This window comes from Nilaparvata lugens, chromosome 9 (assembly GCF_014356525.2).
Source record: "Nilaparvata lugens isolate BPH chromosome 9, ASM1435652v1, whole genome shotgun sequence".
Lineage (NCBI taxonomy): Eukaryota > Metazoa > Arthropoda > Insecta > Hemiptera > Delphacidae > Nilaparvata > Nilaparvata lugens.
In genome coordinates, this window is record NC_052512.1 from 10,406,439 (window position 1) to 10,423,369 (window position 16,931).

Here is a 16,931-nt window from a genome sequence, read left to right on the forward strand (position 1 = left end):
AAGCAAGAGAGAGATAGCGCTATCCGCTTTGTTGAATAATAGACAAGGATAGCAATACCATTGCCATTATAACGTGGACCTCACAATAGGTTATCTCACCATCCCACCTTCATTTTAAATAAATATGAAAAAGGCTCTTGCAGAGTTTAAACTACTTGATATTCAATTTTTTTTCACTACCTTTATTTTGGTTTCTCCTTTTGGCATGTACGTGATTGTTTCCGGTATTGGTGCGGATGGAACTCCTTTATTACTGGTACTGCTATTTCCGTTCCCACTTAGTTTTTTATTAAAACCTTCCACTATATGATAGTATGCCAACAGCTGGATGTAAGAATAGCCTTCTTCCACAATAGCCTCCTCAGAAAACAGTCTGTGAATGAGCATAACGATTCTATTGGGTTGTATCTACAATATTATTAAGATTTCTAAGATTTCTTAAGATTGAAGATAATCGGAAGCTGGATTATAATTATTATAGAGGAGAGATCGCAAAAGAAGATATCCCATGGTATAGGTCGGTTATAGCGTTCTCAGGGGTCCATTCTTGGGCCTCTACTTTTTCTTGTTATGATGAATGATATTGGGTTCAGCATTCGATCCAAGGTGGTATGCTATGCTGATGATTCATCATTAGCTACTGCTGATGTGGATCTCAGGGCTCTTGAACAACAGACGTCCAGATGTCAGGGTGAGGCAGAAGCCTGGTTTAGGGCGAACCGTCTATTTTTGAATAAAACCAAGACCCAGAAGCTAGTGCTTGGCTCGAAACAGAAAAGTCAAAAATTGTGCAAAAATGCTAAGCTTTTTGGCATTACACTAGATTATAAACTCACATGGATACCACGTATGGAAAGTGTCTGCTCCAATCTTAGTAGGGTTATATACCTTCTTCGAAGGCTCAGGGATTGTGTACCCGCACACTATTAAGAATGTGCTATTTCGCTTTTTCAGAGTGTCTTTATGTACGGATTGGTGTTGTGGGGTTGTGCCCCAGATGTTCAAAGAGTGTTTTTACTACAGAAAAAGGCTATAAGAATTATCATATCAGATGCAGCGTATTTGGAGCATTGCAAGCCATTATTTATAAAAGAAAAAGTTATGACAGTTTACAGTATGGTAGCTTTCAAACTCCTACTTCAAGTAAAGAAGGATATAGGATCATATAGATGCAGAGTTAACATCCACAGCCATAATACACAAAATAAGACAAAAATAGGAGACACAAGACTGAAAAAAGTATAAACCAGTCCTAATCATGTATCCTTGAAACTTTTTAATATTCTGCCAGACTCAGCCAGTAACTTGCCTTTAACAGTACCGTATTCCGACAAAAACTTGAAAACCTTCTCTTACAGTATCCACTCTACTCACTCTCTGATTTCCTCCAGCTGCCAGTAGAGAATAATTTTTTGGAAACCATACGTATTAGTACTCTGTAGTCTCTAACTTTCAATTTCTATGTGTCTATATTTAAATTATGTATTATGTACGTTGGATTATTTTGCTATTGATATTATTATTTTATTGACATATATGGAGGAAACCTTAAATAGAGGTTTCCAATAGCATTGTTTGTGTCCTGAATTGAATGAAACTTCCATTCTACTATTCTGTTATTTTATTATAATGTATTTATAATGTATAATTTGACGTATCCGATAGCATTGTTTGTATGCACTAAAGGAATAAAAATCATTCTTATTCTTATGTTCCAAATTACAAGCCAATTTTATTGTTTGTTCATATTGTTTGGTTATTTTATGCTAAAATATAGAGCAGCATAAAAAATGGGGGCATTGTCATCAATGGTACCCATATTAATAACATACGCTATGCAGATGACACTGTACTCCTTGCTGAAAGCATAGAAGACCTGCAAACAATGCTAAGCAATCTGATAGAGGCTAGTGAGGAATATGGCCTCACATTAAATGCTAAGAATACAAAGTATATGGTCATCACTAAGCAAGGGATTCCCCAAGATCGCCTTTCTGCTGGACGGGATATAATAGAACGAGTGGAAGCTTATGACTATCAGGGTACCCGCGTTTGCTGCAATGCAAGTCACATGCCACAGAGATCAAGATACGAATTGAGAAGACCGGAGCTGCATTTGTAACTAGTAGTTCTGTGAACAGTGGACCTCACGCAGTATTCTTATCCACAAGTACCTATTGAAACTATAGAACTTATGGAAATACAGCAATAGACTAGCTTCTCCACACATCTGTGTAATCACATGTCAGCTGATTTATGATGAATAATATTCTATAGTCTGATTTTTACTCTAATATTGGCGTATGAAGGAGGCTCCTTCTTCGTTTTATACTAGAAGAACTGTGAACAGTAGACCTCACGCAGTATTCTCATCCACAAGTACCTGATTGAAATTATAGAGCTTATGGAAATACAGCAATAGACTGGCTTCTCCACATATCTGTGTAATCACTTGTCAGCTGATTTATGATGAATAATTCCATAGTCTGATTTTTACTGGAATATTGGCGTATGAAAGAGGCTCCTTCTTCCTTTTGTCCTTGAAATGCAAAATTTCCAAAAACCTTGTATGTACGTCGACGCGCAATTAAAAAAGGAACATACCTGTCAAATTTCATGAAAATCTATTACCGCGTTTTGCCGTAAATGAGCAACATATAAACATTTGAACATTAAGAGAAATGCCAAACCGTCGACTTGAATCTTAGACCTCACTTTGCTCGGTCAAAAATCTGGTGTGGCGCACTCACACAACTTTCCTTGCCGTTATGAAAATTTCCATTATTATTTGAAATCAATCACCTGACAAGATCAATTCTGCTATCTCTTCCAGTGAATGATCTAATAGAATCAACCAAGTTGATACATTCCAAGAATACATTCTAGGTACAACAGTTGCCTCTTTCATTTGCATTTGAATAATTACATTTTCTCGAATTTCGAGCTTATTGTCAATATTGGGTGAAAATGTTACTGAACATTAATTGTAGAGATTTTCATGCTAAATCTTATCCAATTGAATTTTTTTGTTAAAATTGTATCTGAAGCCTGATAATTGAGAATCTAAAATCAAACATTGCATAGATGGGGCGGAGCTTTTGAAATTTTTACAGATATGCGACTTGTGGCAGTTGATAGAGCTTGTCAATAACTATCCTAGGTATAAATTTGATCAAAATCGTTGAAGCCGTTCTCGAGAAAATCGTGAAAACCCCTGTTTTTAACAACATTTTCGCCATTTTAGCCGCCACCTTGAATTGCATTTGATCGAAATTTTTCGTGTCGGATCCTCATATTGTAAGGACCTTGAGTTCAAATTCAAAGTCATTCCGTTAATTGGGAGATGAGTTATCGTGTACACAGACGCAATACACTGATACACACACACACACTCATACATACAGATCAATACCCAAAAACCACTTCTTTGAGCTCAGGGGAAACGTATAAAAATTCAGAAATTTGGGTACCTTAATTTTTCTCGGAAAGCAATACTTTCCTTACCTATGGTAATAGGGCAAGGAAAGTAGAAATCGGCATGGAACAAAAACGACCTAATGGATATTTTCTCTCGATGCTATTATGTCTCATAAATTGGACTGAGTTAAACCAGATGAGACTAGTGCATCCTATGCACCAAAATAATGGTGTTACATCAGTTTAAAGGGAAAATAATTTGAATTCAATTCTCACCTGTTAATCTTGGATTCATAGCTTCCACTGAAAAGTTTGCCTAGTATTGGATGTTCGGTGGTTTCAAATACGATGTCGCCAACTGTTAAAAAGAGGATAGAAATTGAAAAAGCAAATCGTTCATATTGGAATCGCATATCCATTTTTTTTTTTGAAGCATTTAACAATAACCATTCCAACAATAAATCTCATGTACCTCAAAACCTGTAGATTCAAAATTGTTTCTTGATAAATGATTTTCACAATATTATAATACACGATTCGATCATATCACAGAAAGACTCGGATGAGATCTTTTTAAGAAAAGAAGCGTCTACAGAGGTAAGAAATATTTCGGGAAGCTACCAACCAGATTGCAAGCATAAGGCTGGGTGCACACCAGTTAGTCAAGACAAGACAAGACATGATCAGACACGTTTAGTCACAATACTTCACATAGTTGCTCATGACGCAACTCACACAGATTAGTCATTACGATGTCTTCATAAGCATCTATGTGAAGTATTGTGATTGAACGTGTCTGATCATGTCTTGTCTTGTCTTGACTAACTGCTGTAGCCTTAGAAAAACCTAACACCTTTGCGGAGAATTTGAAGGAATATCAGATAAACCTTACTCTTTATTTCGTACAAGTGTTTTAACTGCCGGTAATTTTTAATTTTTGACTAATCTAGTAAGCACTTTCTTATTTTTCAGTCTTATCATAGAAATAGGCTAGCCTAGCGTTATGTATTACTGAGAATTGACACTATTCAAATGTATGTGTACACATATTTTGATAAATAAATACCGTATCTATTCTATGGTTCATTGGAATTATTCAAAATTACTTCACACACACACATACATATACAAAAATCAAAATAAAGTTCAGCATGACAATACAATTCAACTAAAACTCAATAATAATATTGATTATAATAATAGTGAAAAACCACTGTCTTAAGCTGCGTTTACACCGGAGTTAATAACACAAGTTTTTAACATTTTTGTTATCAACTGATGTAATTACAAAAGTCAATAACATCATGTTAAGTTGCGTTTACACCGAAGTTGATAACATGAGTTATTAATGAAAAGTTGTCAACTTCACTGAATCGACAAAAATTTCTCGTAGCAAAAGTTAATAACTCGTGTTTTGCAACAGAAAATTCCTTGTTATTAACAAGATTCATGTTATCCATCGAGAGTCGGTAAAGATCAAAGGAAATGTGCTATGTTAATAACAAAAGCTTCTTTTATCGCATTAACTTTTGTTAATAACAGGTTACTATCTTCCCCGCAACCCCCTCGCCGTGAATCCCTACCCTACAACTACAGCTGTTCCGTAATAACTACAGCTGCAGACGAAACACGTGACAAAGTTATTAACTTTTGTTGATAACAAAACTAGCAGCAAAAAGAAAAAAAAATGTTATTAACTTTCATGTTGAAAACTTTTGTTTTAAACTCTGGTGTAAATGCATTATAATTTATTCACATTAGATCAGATGACGATCATTAGGTTAATGATCACAACGTTCACACCAAAGTTATCAACAAAATGTTAATAGGCTAACTTAATCCTTATAGATTCGATTAGATTGGACATAACTTATCATACACATGATGAACATACGGTTTGTGTTTTGCTGATAATTTTGGTGTAAATGCAGCTTAAGTAAGCGTGGAGGCAATAACTAACCATATGAAATGATTTTGATATTAGATTGTTCATCAACTGTGAAGAATTTGAGTTCAGTTGTTTCTATGATCTTTAGATTATCAGGAAGTGTGACGACGTCCACCTTGACACCGTCCCTGAGGAATACTCGAGCTAGGTGTAGTTCATCAGCCATCACCATCACATTAATCACTGCATGAAACACGAGTTCCTGCAACAAACGGTTACAATGAAACATTGGTGCACTGAAGAAGCATCAATGCTCAAGGTGATAAAGATTTTAGTTTGCTGAGGGTTGCCTTGGTTTGCGAAGATTTTGCTTGTCTTGGTTTGTCAAGGGTTTGCTTGTTTCGCTTTCAGTTTGCAAAGATTTTGCTCTCAGTGAAAGTATGTCGAGCATGTGTAGACATACATGTCTTTGAACAAAACGACATTCACGCGAAAGGTTTCGAACGAAAAAGAGCTGTTGAACAACATATTCTAACATGAAACAACCAATAGTACAAAAGCATAGAAAATTTATAATGATAGAGGAAATTATAAATTTCGACAGTATCATCATTTTTGACCGAGCGAAGTGAGGTCTAAGATTCAAGTCGACGGTTTTGCATTTCTCTAATGTTTATATTTATGTTTTCATGTTCCGCATTTACAGCGGAACGCAGCAATAGATTTTCATGAAATTTGTTTGACAGGTATGTTCCTTTTTGGATTTCGAGTCGACGTATACAAACGATTTTTTGAAATTTTGCATTTTAAGGATAATACAAAAGGAAAATGAGTCTCCTTTGAACGCCTATATTACCGTAAAAATCAGACTTTAGAATATTATTCATCATAAATCAGCTGTCTAGTGGACTATAATACTACCCGTTCAAAAACATCGAACATCTTGAAAATGTATCTTTCCATCAATGTTGCAGACAGTTTCAGCCAGACCTGATAACAGCGCTCACACTCACATTCCGGGACGACATGTCACGGTAAAATAGGACAGAAAGCTCTATGTTTATTTAGGATTTTTTCTAGACATTTAAAATTGATAAATCATCTATTAATTTTTGAGAAAACATAACAACAGGTCAATGTAACTTACTGAGCGCGAGGTCTACTGTTCACAGAACCTCTAGTAAAATCATAATGTTGACTAATTTCTTGTCGGATAATATTTCTCGTGAGATCAGCTGATTGAATGCAATAGTTCAACAGCTGAGCCATAATTTTGTCTCAGATTAATAATTCAAGGTCTATAGATACAGGTCATGACACAATCCCGTGATGAATTGAAAAATCGCCATTTTATGAGAATATTTCTAGTTCACCAATTTTCAAATTTATCAGCTGCCATCATTATAGATTGAACAACATGATTTGTTATTTTGTTATATTGTTCAAGAAATGTTGCTTGGCTTCGAATTGTAAAATAGATTCTTCCCACCGAATATAGTATATTTCGCACCTGAAGAAGAAAATGAGATTTTTCCGGCTCGAAATCAGTTTTCGAAACCGGCTTAAAATCGGATTTTCCTCGGCCTACGGCCTCGGACTAGAAAAGATTGAGAGCCGGAAAAACATTTTTGCCCATGGTGCGAATGCTATTTTTCGCCACACACAAAAATAAACAATATATATATATATATATATATATATATATATATATATGAGAATAGTTGTTTACTAAGCACTTCCGAAAGCAGAAGTGGAAGGTGATAGCTCTAGCAAATCACAGGTAATCTGAATAGCAGTAAATTGTCCAAGTATTTTTATTTTTCATTCTGATTTGTCTAAATAACCTATAAGATGATGTTTAATTATGTGGGAGGTTGAGTTTATACTTTTTTATTCTCTCAAATGACAATCAGATGATATTATTATAAATGTTTCAATTATTGAATAATGAACACAAATAATGAAAAGTTTTTTGATCAGCTGTTTTTTGATCACCTTTATTAGTTCCATTTTAGCGGCTGGAGAGGGTACTCTTTCTGGCCTAGGCCGGAAAGAAACCTGTTCTGACGTCAGATGAGTGTCGTCTGCAAACAATGTCTTTCAGATCTACGTTCTGATGTGGTATTTTTTTTATATATTCCAGTGTAGTTGCTACTATCCCTAGCTTGCAAATTAATTTGCAAAAAATTAAGGCCGTCTGGCTCGCAAATATACTGGGGTTCTGACCACAGCTCTTGCTCAGTGATAGATGCATGAATACTCTCAATGTAATGGAACACCATGGGTTTCAGCAAATGATAATTAACAATTCTTACCGCTGCTCTCTTGAAGATATTTAAGATTACCAATAAGGAAATCAAAAAGATAGTCAGCGACTGATTATCAGTAACCATATATTCAATCAAGAATAACGAAAATCAACTATTATTCTTCTGATTGAGTTTCAAAACGCTCGTCATGAATACAGGTATGCACTAATTCATCCTTCCGAAATTCCTTGAGACTTACAATGCCAGTTCTAGAAGTTCCCTGGATCCTTATATGATGATATATTGTAGACTTATTATTATAAGTATCAGTAAAATTTTGCTGGCTGAATAATATGACTATCATCAGAGGATGATAAGTAGCGCTTCGATTAATCCCCCAATTCACTGATAAAGGCCTGCTAATGATCTCATTAGGATAACTAGCACACTCACTATAATGATGTTCTGGAGTTCTTGTAGAATAATTAATTATCTCCAATAATTGATTAGTCGAATCCTTTTGACTCTGCTGGGCTTGCTTATGGTCCAGATTGTGTGTAAATCTCTATCAGTATTAAGTATATATATACAGGAATAAATTACAGTTAAGAACTCTTTAACAACACTGAGTTCACAAACAATCAAACATTAATTACACATACTTATTTAAAAAAGGGACTGGCTTGATGCTTTTAAAAATAAATTGAAAAGAGACCCTATCTCCATGTGCTGCTGTATAGGTCGAGATCACAAGCCAGAGAGAGAATTTCTCAGGAAAATTCTCAGCTATTCCTCTAATAAATGTAAGCCTTCCTCTGATTGGCTTTCTAGTCTTTGTAAGATGTGATGTGATTGGTTACTTAAGATTCAGGGTTTCTTCAACTTTTGTTATACAAAAAATAAATAAGATTATACATAAATAACTTATATAATAGCCTGTGAGAATTCCAAATAAATAAATGCAAAGAGCTGGGTAGAAAAACGACCTGAGGCCACTCCTGTCGTTTTTCCGCAACACGCTTCATTCTATCCGCCATTAAATTCTGAACATATTGGTACATAAAATGTTGTTGTATCTTGAAAAATGAGTGAGCTGTGAACATTTTTTGTTTGTGTGGCAAACCTGAAATTATTCAGCTTACAAGCTGTGAGCCAGCAGCCAGTGGAATCCTTATTTTGTTTCCTTACAAAAGAAGAAGCTGATTGATTGATTGATTGAGTACTTTATTTATGTAGATTACAGTATATATGGCTTATACACGTATATACAATAGCTTACAATACAGCAAAATTATAGATGAATTTACATAATATAGACTAAGAAATTAATAATTATTGAACTGTATATGATTTGAAAAAAGCAATTTGGAATAACTATACAAGATAATATTGTAATGCATCAACATAAATTGGCGGAGCTTTGGACATATCAATGTCCATTCTTTGGGAAGAATATTAAAAATATCCTCCTAACCAACTCTCTACCAAATGAATGGTATAAGAAAATCATTGATACATCCAAGGGAACCAATTATCCTCTAGATGATGGAAATAATGAAGAAGACGCTCCTGAAGAAGAATCTGATACTAAAAACATTTGGGTGTATGAATTTCCCGAAAATCAGAACAGTACCATGTTACATTCCGGAGTCTTGATTATGAGAAGAAACGTGTTCAAGAAGAAAATATCATCTTCAATTGTTCACTTCCAAATTAAATTTTTTAGATCTTTTTCACCTACTTATTAATTATCCAATATCATGAGCAAAATATTATCATTATCACTACTCTTGATACGGGTTTTTCATCATTTTATTGAACCTCTGAACATGTAACAACCAGGGTTATGGAAAAACGACCTGAGACAACACACCTTATATCAATTAATATCAGTTAGCCTTGGATTACTGGCTGATTATGAATAACAGCATTGAAAATAGTATAAAAAGATCAATAAAATTCAAATACTTGCAAGAATATTGCATTCTGATGAAATAATGAAGATGTGTACTAAATATTTCAAACTCAATCCACGCAAAACTTGATTTCTCGACTCAGGTCGTTTTTCCACCCAACTCCTCCTAATCTATGATAATATAACAATAAATACATTTAATTTTTTATGTGAGCTTTGTACACTCTTGATTTTTCATACTTTTTAGATTTCAATAAATATTTGAATAACATAATAATCGTTGTTTTTCCATTACATGAACCTTTCTTTAACATATAATAATTATTAATTATCCGAGTAAAATATAATCTTATTCATAATAGTCGAGTGATCAATCAGCTGATTTGCTCGCATAATAAATCAATAAATTGTCGACTGATCTGAGATCGAGTGACGTATTAAATCAAAACAGAGGATTCTATCCTCAAATTGTACAAGTAATTTCTTTTTTATAATCTGCCAATGAATAAACTAAGTCGCTTTATGATTTTATTTCTGCCAAAGAATTCTCATTATTGCATAATTATAGTATTTTTATGGTTCTCTTATCGCTTTATAGATAGTACGACTGCTCCTTATCTTAAAGAAGATTCGATTTTATTAGAGTGTTACCTTGACTAGGCTACCTGTTCTTTCAGTTTCACAATAAATTATATTAAAGATTAGTTGGTTTCTTCAAAATTATTTTATGGTGTCAAAACACATCGTCATAACGTAGGGACTGGAAAACAGCTGCTTTCTTTACAGTGTGGCGAAAATAATATTTAGATTCCATTTAGAAACTGAATTGTTGAGTTTTAGATTGGGATCTTCAAACTCTTTTTGAGGTTTGCCTTTTGTCCCAATGCCTTATGAATCATAACAATTTACAAGAATAAGAAGGGTTTACTAAAACCCTTGGAAGTTACAGAAATCTATTATTAAAACAGCATTAAGAAAACGTATACGCACTCCTACTGATGAAATTTTTGAAGAATTCAATGTTTTAAGTATAAGGCAAATTCATGTAAGAAATATATTATAATACATGTACAAAAATCATAAAGATATGTTTAAGAAAATTGAGCTCAGCTATCGAACTCGTTCGTCAGAAGCAATAGGAATCCAAGTTTCAAGGCTAGTCAAAACTCATTCCACTACTAATACTTATTATATAGCACACACTCTTTATAGAAATCTGCCTGAAAATCTACGTAATACCGAAGGTAAGTCCAAGAATATTTATAAAAAAGATGTTAATGACTGGTTAAAGGAGATTGGGAGGACAAATATAGAAGTGATAATTCATTCATTGTATAAATAAAGCAAATGTCGTGTAATGATAGTCCAAATTTAACTCTAAATGTTTAAACTTCAAATTTTCTCTGATATTGATACCTGGTTTACCCAAGAATGTGATAGATGCAAGTATGGGGACAGTCCGACGTTAGCCAATCATCGCCAAGACCCTCTTCCACACACAGGCTTTGCCTTTGTGGAGAGTTTTCATGATGTTTTTTAAAATATAATGTTGTATTTTCTGGAGCTACGATATAATAACAACTAGATTTAGTTATAATGATTAATTTTTTAGTTCAACTGTAAGTTTTATTTATGATTGTTTGGTTGCAGAAGATGTAACGTTGTTGTATAATATGAATATTTGTACCCTGGAATCATGATAATAAAAACCAATTTGATTTGAACAATTTTCAATAATAAAAATATTTTACTTTTTGTGTAGTTGAGAAGTTGATATTGTGGTAATTATTCATATTGAATGAAAAAGACTAAGAGATTGTCAAAAAACCACTGATTTATTGATAATTAGAAAGACCGGTTTCGGTTATTACACCATTGTCAATCTCTGATAAAAAATCTCTGATTTTTTTTTGACAATTTCTTAGTCTTTTTCATTCAATAAAAATATTAATTATTGAACCATTTATTATTGGGATTTAATTATTAAAAAATCGAAAACCTGAATTTACATATTATCTGAACCAGAATAATGTTTTTAAAAAGCATAATGCATGATTTTATGAGCAGATTGGAATATTTCAAAATACCGCCATAAAGACCCCACATAATGGCCGCTCCATAAGGAACACGAGTGTCATGACCTGTATTTATAGACCTTGGATTAATTAGATTATCTACTCCATATTATATACTTTTTAAGGTTATGAAACTTGAATTTGAGTGAACTCGACTAAAAGTTGTCGAATCACCCTTTCAGCTCAAACGTTGAAAAAACTTGAATCCAAGGAAACTTGACCAATGTAAACTCTTATTTACCGATTCCTTCGTACAAGTCCACAGTCTTTGAGACCGTTCGTAGAAGTGGCCATTGAAATCTTTGTTTATCGCTGCCCAATGCTTTCTGTTCGGACTTGTAGACGGTGTCGGAGTGGGAGGAAGTGATGCCGAACGCCTTCCTCGCCCTTTTCTTTCCCTCGATCGAGTTGCTTGTGAAACATCCACTGGGAAATTCGTGAACACCTTTGTTGCATGAATTTTCTGCAGTTGCTGATCCTTAACCTCTACGCAAATGCTGCAATAATGTTAAATAACAATCAGCAAATTATTTTTATTTATTTATTCATTTATTACTATAGTGAGTTCCACGTTATAATGGCAGTGTTCGATTAGCAATGGTATTGCTATCTTTGTCTGTCATTCAACAAAGCGGATAGCGCTATCTCTCTCGCTTTGCTCTGTTTCCAGATCGGTTATTGACAATGTAAAATTAATAATTAATTCACACAATATTTAATCTTCATTATGAAAATTCATTATAAAATATAATATCTCTTGCTAAATAAAATATAATTTATTATTTTTAACGAGGATGGACAGTTAATATTACAATAATAAACCTATATCACAGCTACCATCAATAAGGCATTGACTAGACAGTGAGGATCGGCAACGTTGATCTCCTATCTTTCTCCACTGTCATTATAACGTGGACCTCACTGTAGCAGGTAACCCGTGCTCTGCATGGGTCTAATTAAAAACTTGACAAACTGAAAAATTGGTCTACTGAAATTTTGAAGAATTTAAAATGGGCCTATAAACATCCTCGGTGAATTAAGAATCTGTATGCAAAAGTTCAAGTTAATCAGTCCAGTAGTTCAGACGTGATGATGCGTAATTCGTGAACTTCCTATCCCGTACACCAGTTCTTTCCTCTATTATAGTATGGAATTTACACCCTGTAAATGTATTTGCAGTGGACATACACTAATATTATCCAGACAGTGGTGTAGAAAGATTCCAAAGCTTCAAAATGACATCTAGTTGAAGGCTGTAAGTCCATTTTCACGTAATCGCAATTTTGTAATGTAAAGAGCCTACTGATCATTCGTTAAAAAGATTATTGGCTACCTACATAAAAATCACTATTACCATAGGTAAGGAAAGTATTGCTTTCCGAAAAAAATTAAGGTACCCAAATTTCTAAATTTTTATACGTTTCCCCTGAGTTCAAAGAAGTGGTTTTGGTCTGTATGTATGAGTGTGTGTGTGTGTGTATGTGTGTGTATATGAGTGTATGTGTGTAAACACACAATATCTCATCTCTCAATTACCGGAATGACTTGAAATTTGGAACTCAAGGTCCTTACACTATAAAGATCCGACACGAACAATTCAATTCAAGATGGCGGCTAAAATGGCGAAAATGTTGTCAAAAACAGGGTTTTTCGCGATTTTGATCAAATTTATACCTAAAATAGTCATCGATAGGATATATCAACTGCCACAAGTCCCATATCTATGGGACATATCTATCCCACAAGTCAAATTTCAGGAGGTTCACCCCATCTATGCAAAGTTTGATTTTGGATTTCCAATTATCAGGTCTCAGATATAATGTGAACGGAAAACTTCGAGTGGAAAAGATTGAGCATGAAAATCTCTACAATCAATGTCCAGTAACATTTTCACCTAACATTCAAAATAAGCTTTAAATTTGAGAAAATGTGATTATTCAATTGCAAACTGTTGGCAACTGTTGATTCTATTGAATCATTCACTATGAAGAGATAGCAGATCTCGTGTGTATCCAGCATTATTGTCCTGTCACCAGCTTACTCAGATCTATGAATAGTAGACTTGAGATGCACGTGAACTCGAGCGTCAGTTGATCAATTTTCATAACGGCAAGGAAAGTTGTGAGTGCGCCACACCATATTTTTACGATGGGTTTTCAGTAAATTAGGTTTAACAAGAGAAATTCAATTTTGGCCACTCACACTTTTTCCCCTTTAAGAGTTTCGAATGTTTCTTCAGGTTGAGAGCCAATCTCAATGGCGACTCCCCTTTCCACGTGGAAACCTTCTTTGAAGTGCAAAATTGGAGTATCCAGGTAATAGCGAATCTCATGTATTGTGCCTGACCTTTTAAAAGATAAAAAAAGATAATTTGGAATAAAATTTAGAATTTGGAAATAGGCCGACACATCTAGAAAATACCTGAGTCTATACTTAACTCCTGCAATACAGATCGATAACATGTTTTTTATGAGACCAATGTGCCCGGTTGAAGTTGAGGCAACCATTAAAAATCTGAAGAACAACTGGTATTGATAGTCTAGGTAATATTACGCTGAAGAAAATAGCCAATTTTATATTTCAACCTCTCGCTTTCATTTTTAATAGATTCTTTGAGGAGGGATATTTTCCCGAGCACCTCGAATCAACCAAAATGAAACCTTTATTCAAACAAGGTGACCCGACTAATCCCTGTAATTATAGACCGATTAGTCTTATCAGCAACCTTGCTAAAATAATGGAGAAACTAATAAAGTCAAGAGTTGTTTCTTTCTTGAATCTTAACAGAATAATCAACAAGAACCAACTCGGTTTCCAAAATGGTAAAAGTACATCTGATGCTCTAATAAAATTCATCAATACTTTATCTGATAAAATAAACTCCAATAAGAAAACTATTGCGGTCTTCCTGGATATATGCGAAACTTTTGATACAATACCTCATAATACTTTGTTTAATAAACTGGAGTCCTATGGTTTCAGAGGAGTCTCGCTTAAATTGTTCAAAAGCTATCTGAGTAATAGAACCCAGTCCCTAACCATAAATGGTCAATCTAGTGTAACTAACTTAACTTCTTATGGTCTTCCTCAAGGTACTGTACTTTCTCCCATCCTTTTCATACTCTATGTAAATGACTTTTTAAATTTAAGACTTCTAAACTCAACTGTGATATCTTTTGCAGATGATACTGCAGCTATTTTTCACGGTAATACATGGAATAAAGTTCATACCATAGCTGAAAATAATATGCTTTCAATTAAGAAGTGGTCAGATAAGAATACCTTGAGTTTAAATATTGGAAAAAACTAATTACATAACTTTCTCCGTAAATAGAGTAGGGCAGCCTAACGAGAATCAAGATTTGAGACTCCATCCTCAGTGCAATTTAAACTTTGATAATTGTGATTGTCCCACCATTAAAAAAGTCAATAATACTAAGTACTTGGGAATCATAATTGATGAAAACCTCAAATAGGATGTTCATATTGAATACATATGTTGAAAAATTAGATATTCATCTTTTAAATTTTACCAAGTCAACAGAATTCTTAATAAGGACCACCTGAAAATGATGTATCATGCTCTAGTCAAGTCAATTCTGCAGTATTGCATAGTTGTTTGGGGAGGCTGTTTCAACTGTCATATTGCTGAATTATTAGCACAAAAACTGATATTTAAAACTGGTCTGGCCAGAGAATTCGAATTGTAGTGCCAGAATGCCAGACTGTAGTTCTGCCAATAGCAGGCTTGTGTTTGCGCCGGCGCAGACCGTCCTGCTGCGTGGCATTGTGGATGTTTTTTGGAAGTCTTGTCTGTCTTGTTTCGTCGGCCCGTCTTTTTGCAAGACAAAATTTGTGTTTGTCTGTCATGTAATTTTTGATCGGAAATTTCTTGTAAATTGTTTGAGTGTCATGTGTGTGAATTATTATGAATATAATAAAGATTCCAGTGTGAGCTTTGTTCGAAACACAGTGCATAACCTGCAAGTTGAATGCAGAATCAAGAAAATGTAGCCCGTAAGCAAGAACCTCTCTATTCCCAGATTTCGTCCCACCCTGAACCTGACCAAAACACCCAATAAAGGCTTCGAAGGGCAAGTAGTCAAGATTGGAATAAATTTGGTGAGTTTTTGCTCTTTTTTATTGTTCATTAATGCAGAGTTTAACTGTACAAATAACCTGGCTCAATTGAAGATTAAATTTTGCCCCTGGTTTGTATTTGATTATTTAAATAGTAAATTACAGTCCTCTGGTAGCTCTAGCCTGAGCTTTGTTCAGAACAAAAACTATATCAAGCAAACCCAGGCTCTACACAACAGATATGGTTTTTAATGATTTTGAGGTCATGACTATACCTCAATTATACATAGAAACCGTAATTGAGTACTCAATAAAATATAGATACATACACTTAATTATTATAATCTAAGGACCACTGCTAACAAATATGTAACCTATAACACTATAATATTGAATGTATAAGGAGGCAGTAAATTTACATAGGTACTAAAATAATAAACCTCATTCCAAATCACCCTCTAATGAACAATAAGATCAGTGGAAAAATTAAACTGGATAGCAAAAGGTACTCAGAGTAGTATAAGCTAGAATTAGGTTATTCTGGTGACTGGTGTGGTTCCAGTCTGAAGATTTATGGGGGTCTGAAGAAAATAGATGAAAGGCTAACCAAGATCAGAATGGATCAGAATGGATGGAATGGATTTTGAAATTTTAGAGTAAGCCTCAGTTGAAAGGTTCATTAGATTGATAGCTGGGAATGGCCACAATACACTGTCAAAATTTATTATTTTATTTCGGGGGATAATTTTTTTCCTAAATAATGTGGGTAGTAAAAATCAAAAGTTTTATTCAATAGGAAAAGTTAAACTGTGAATTAATAAGTCAATGTGAATTTGAAATGAGTATAATAAATGACAAGAAATTCGGATTTTGTAATAATAAATAGTATACTGCTATAGTTAATTTGGTGATGCAGACAGTGGAGAGAAGATTTATTTCAATACAGAGAAATTGGGGGAATTGAAAATAAATAGTATTTGAATTGTATGGTGATAATTGATTATGAGAATTTATTTCACTTGGTGATGGGATAATTGATAATTTCTTGCAGTATTGTGAGGATAAATTGGGGATATTCAATAAATCATAGTGTTTGTTTAGTATGGTGACCTTGAATTTTTAGAGATATTATTGGATGGGTAATAATGAAGTGCAGAATCATTGAATGAGATAGACAGGATATAGAATCATGTCCTATAATAATTGTAGAAAAAGTTGATTAATATCACAGGGGAAAGAAACGGGAGAGGTAGGAGAATAGGAAAGAATTCCTTAATATAACATAAAAATAGGAAAAAAATTAATAA

At 33.9% G+C, this 16,931-nt stretch overlaps 1 protein-coding gene across 1 annotated transcript in view; it reads right to left on the bottom strand.

Moving 5' to 3' along the window:
- Nucleotides 1–16,931, bottom strand: part of LOC111054392 — a 152,778-nt gene that overhangs the window by 11,541 nt on the left and 124,306 nt on the right. Inside the window, exons 11-15 of the mRNA XM_039435778.1 lie at nt 13,747–13,890; nt 11,786–12,041; nt 5,378–5,567; nt 3,694–3,775; nt 181–373 (exon numbers count right to left, since the gene is read on the bottom strand). Coding sequence (XP_039291712.1) covers nt 181–373; nt 3,694–3,775; nt 5,378–5,567; nt 11,786–12,041; nt 13,747–13,890 — 865 coding nt within the window. The remainder of the gene's footprint in view (nt 1–180; nt 374–3,693; nt 3,776–5,377; nt 5,568–11,785; nt 12,042–13,746; nt 13,891–16,931) is intronic.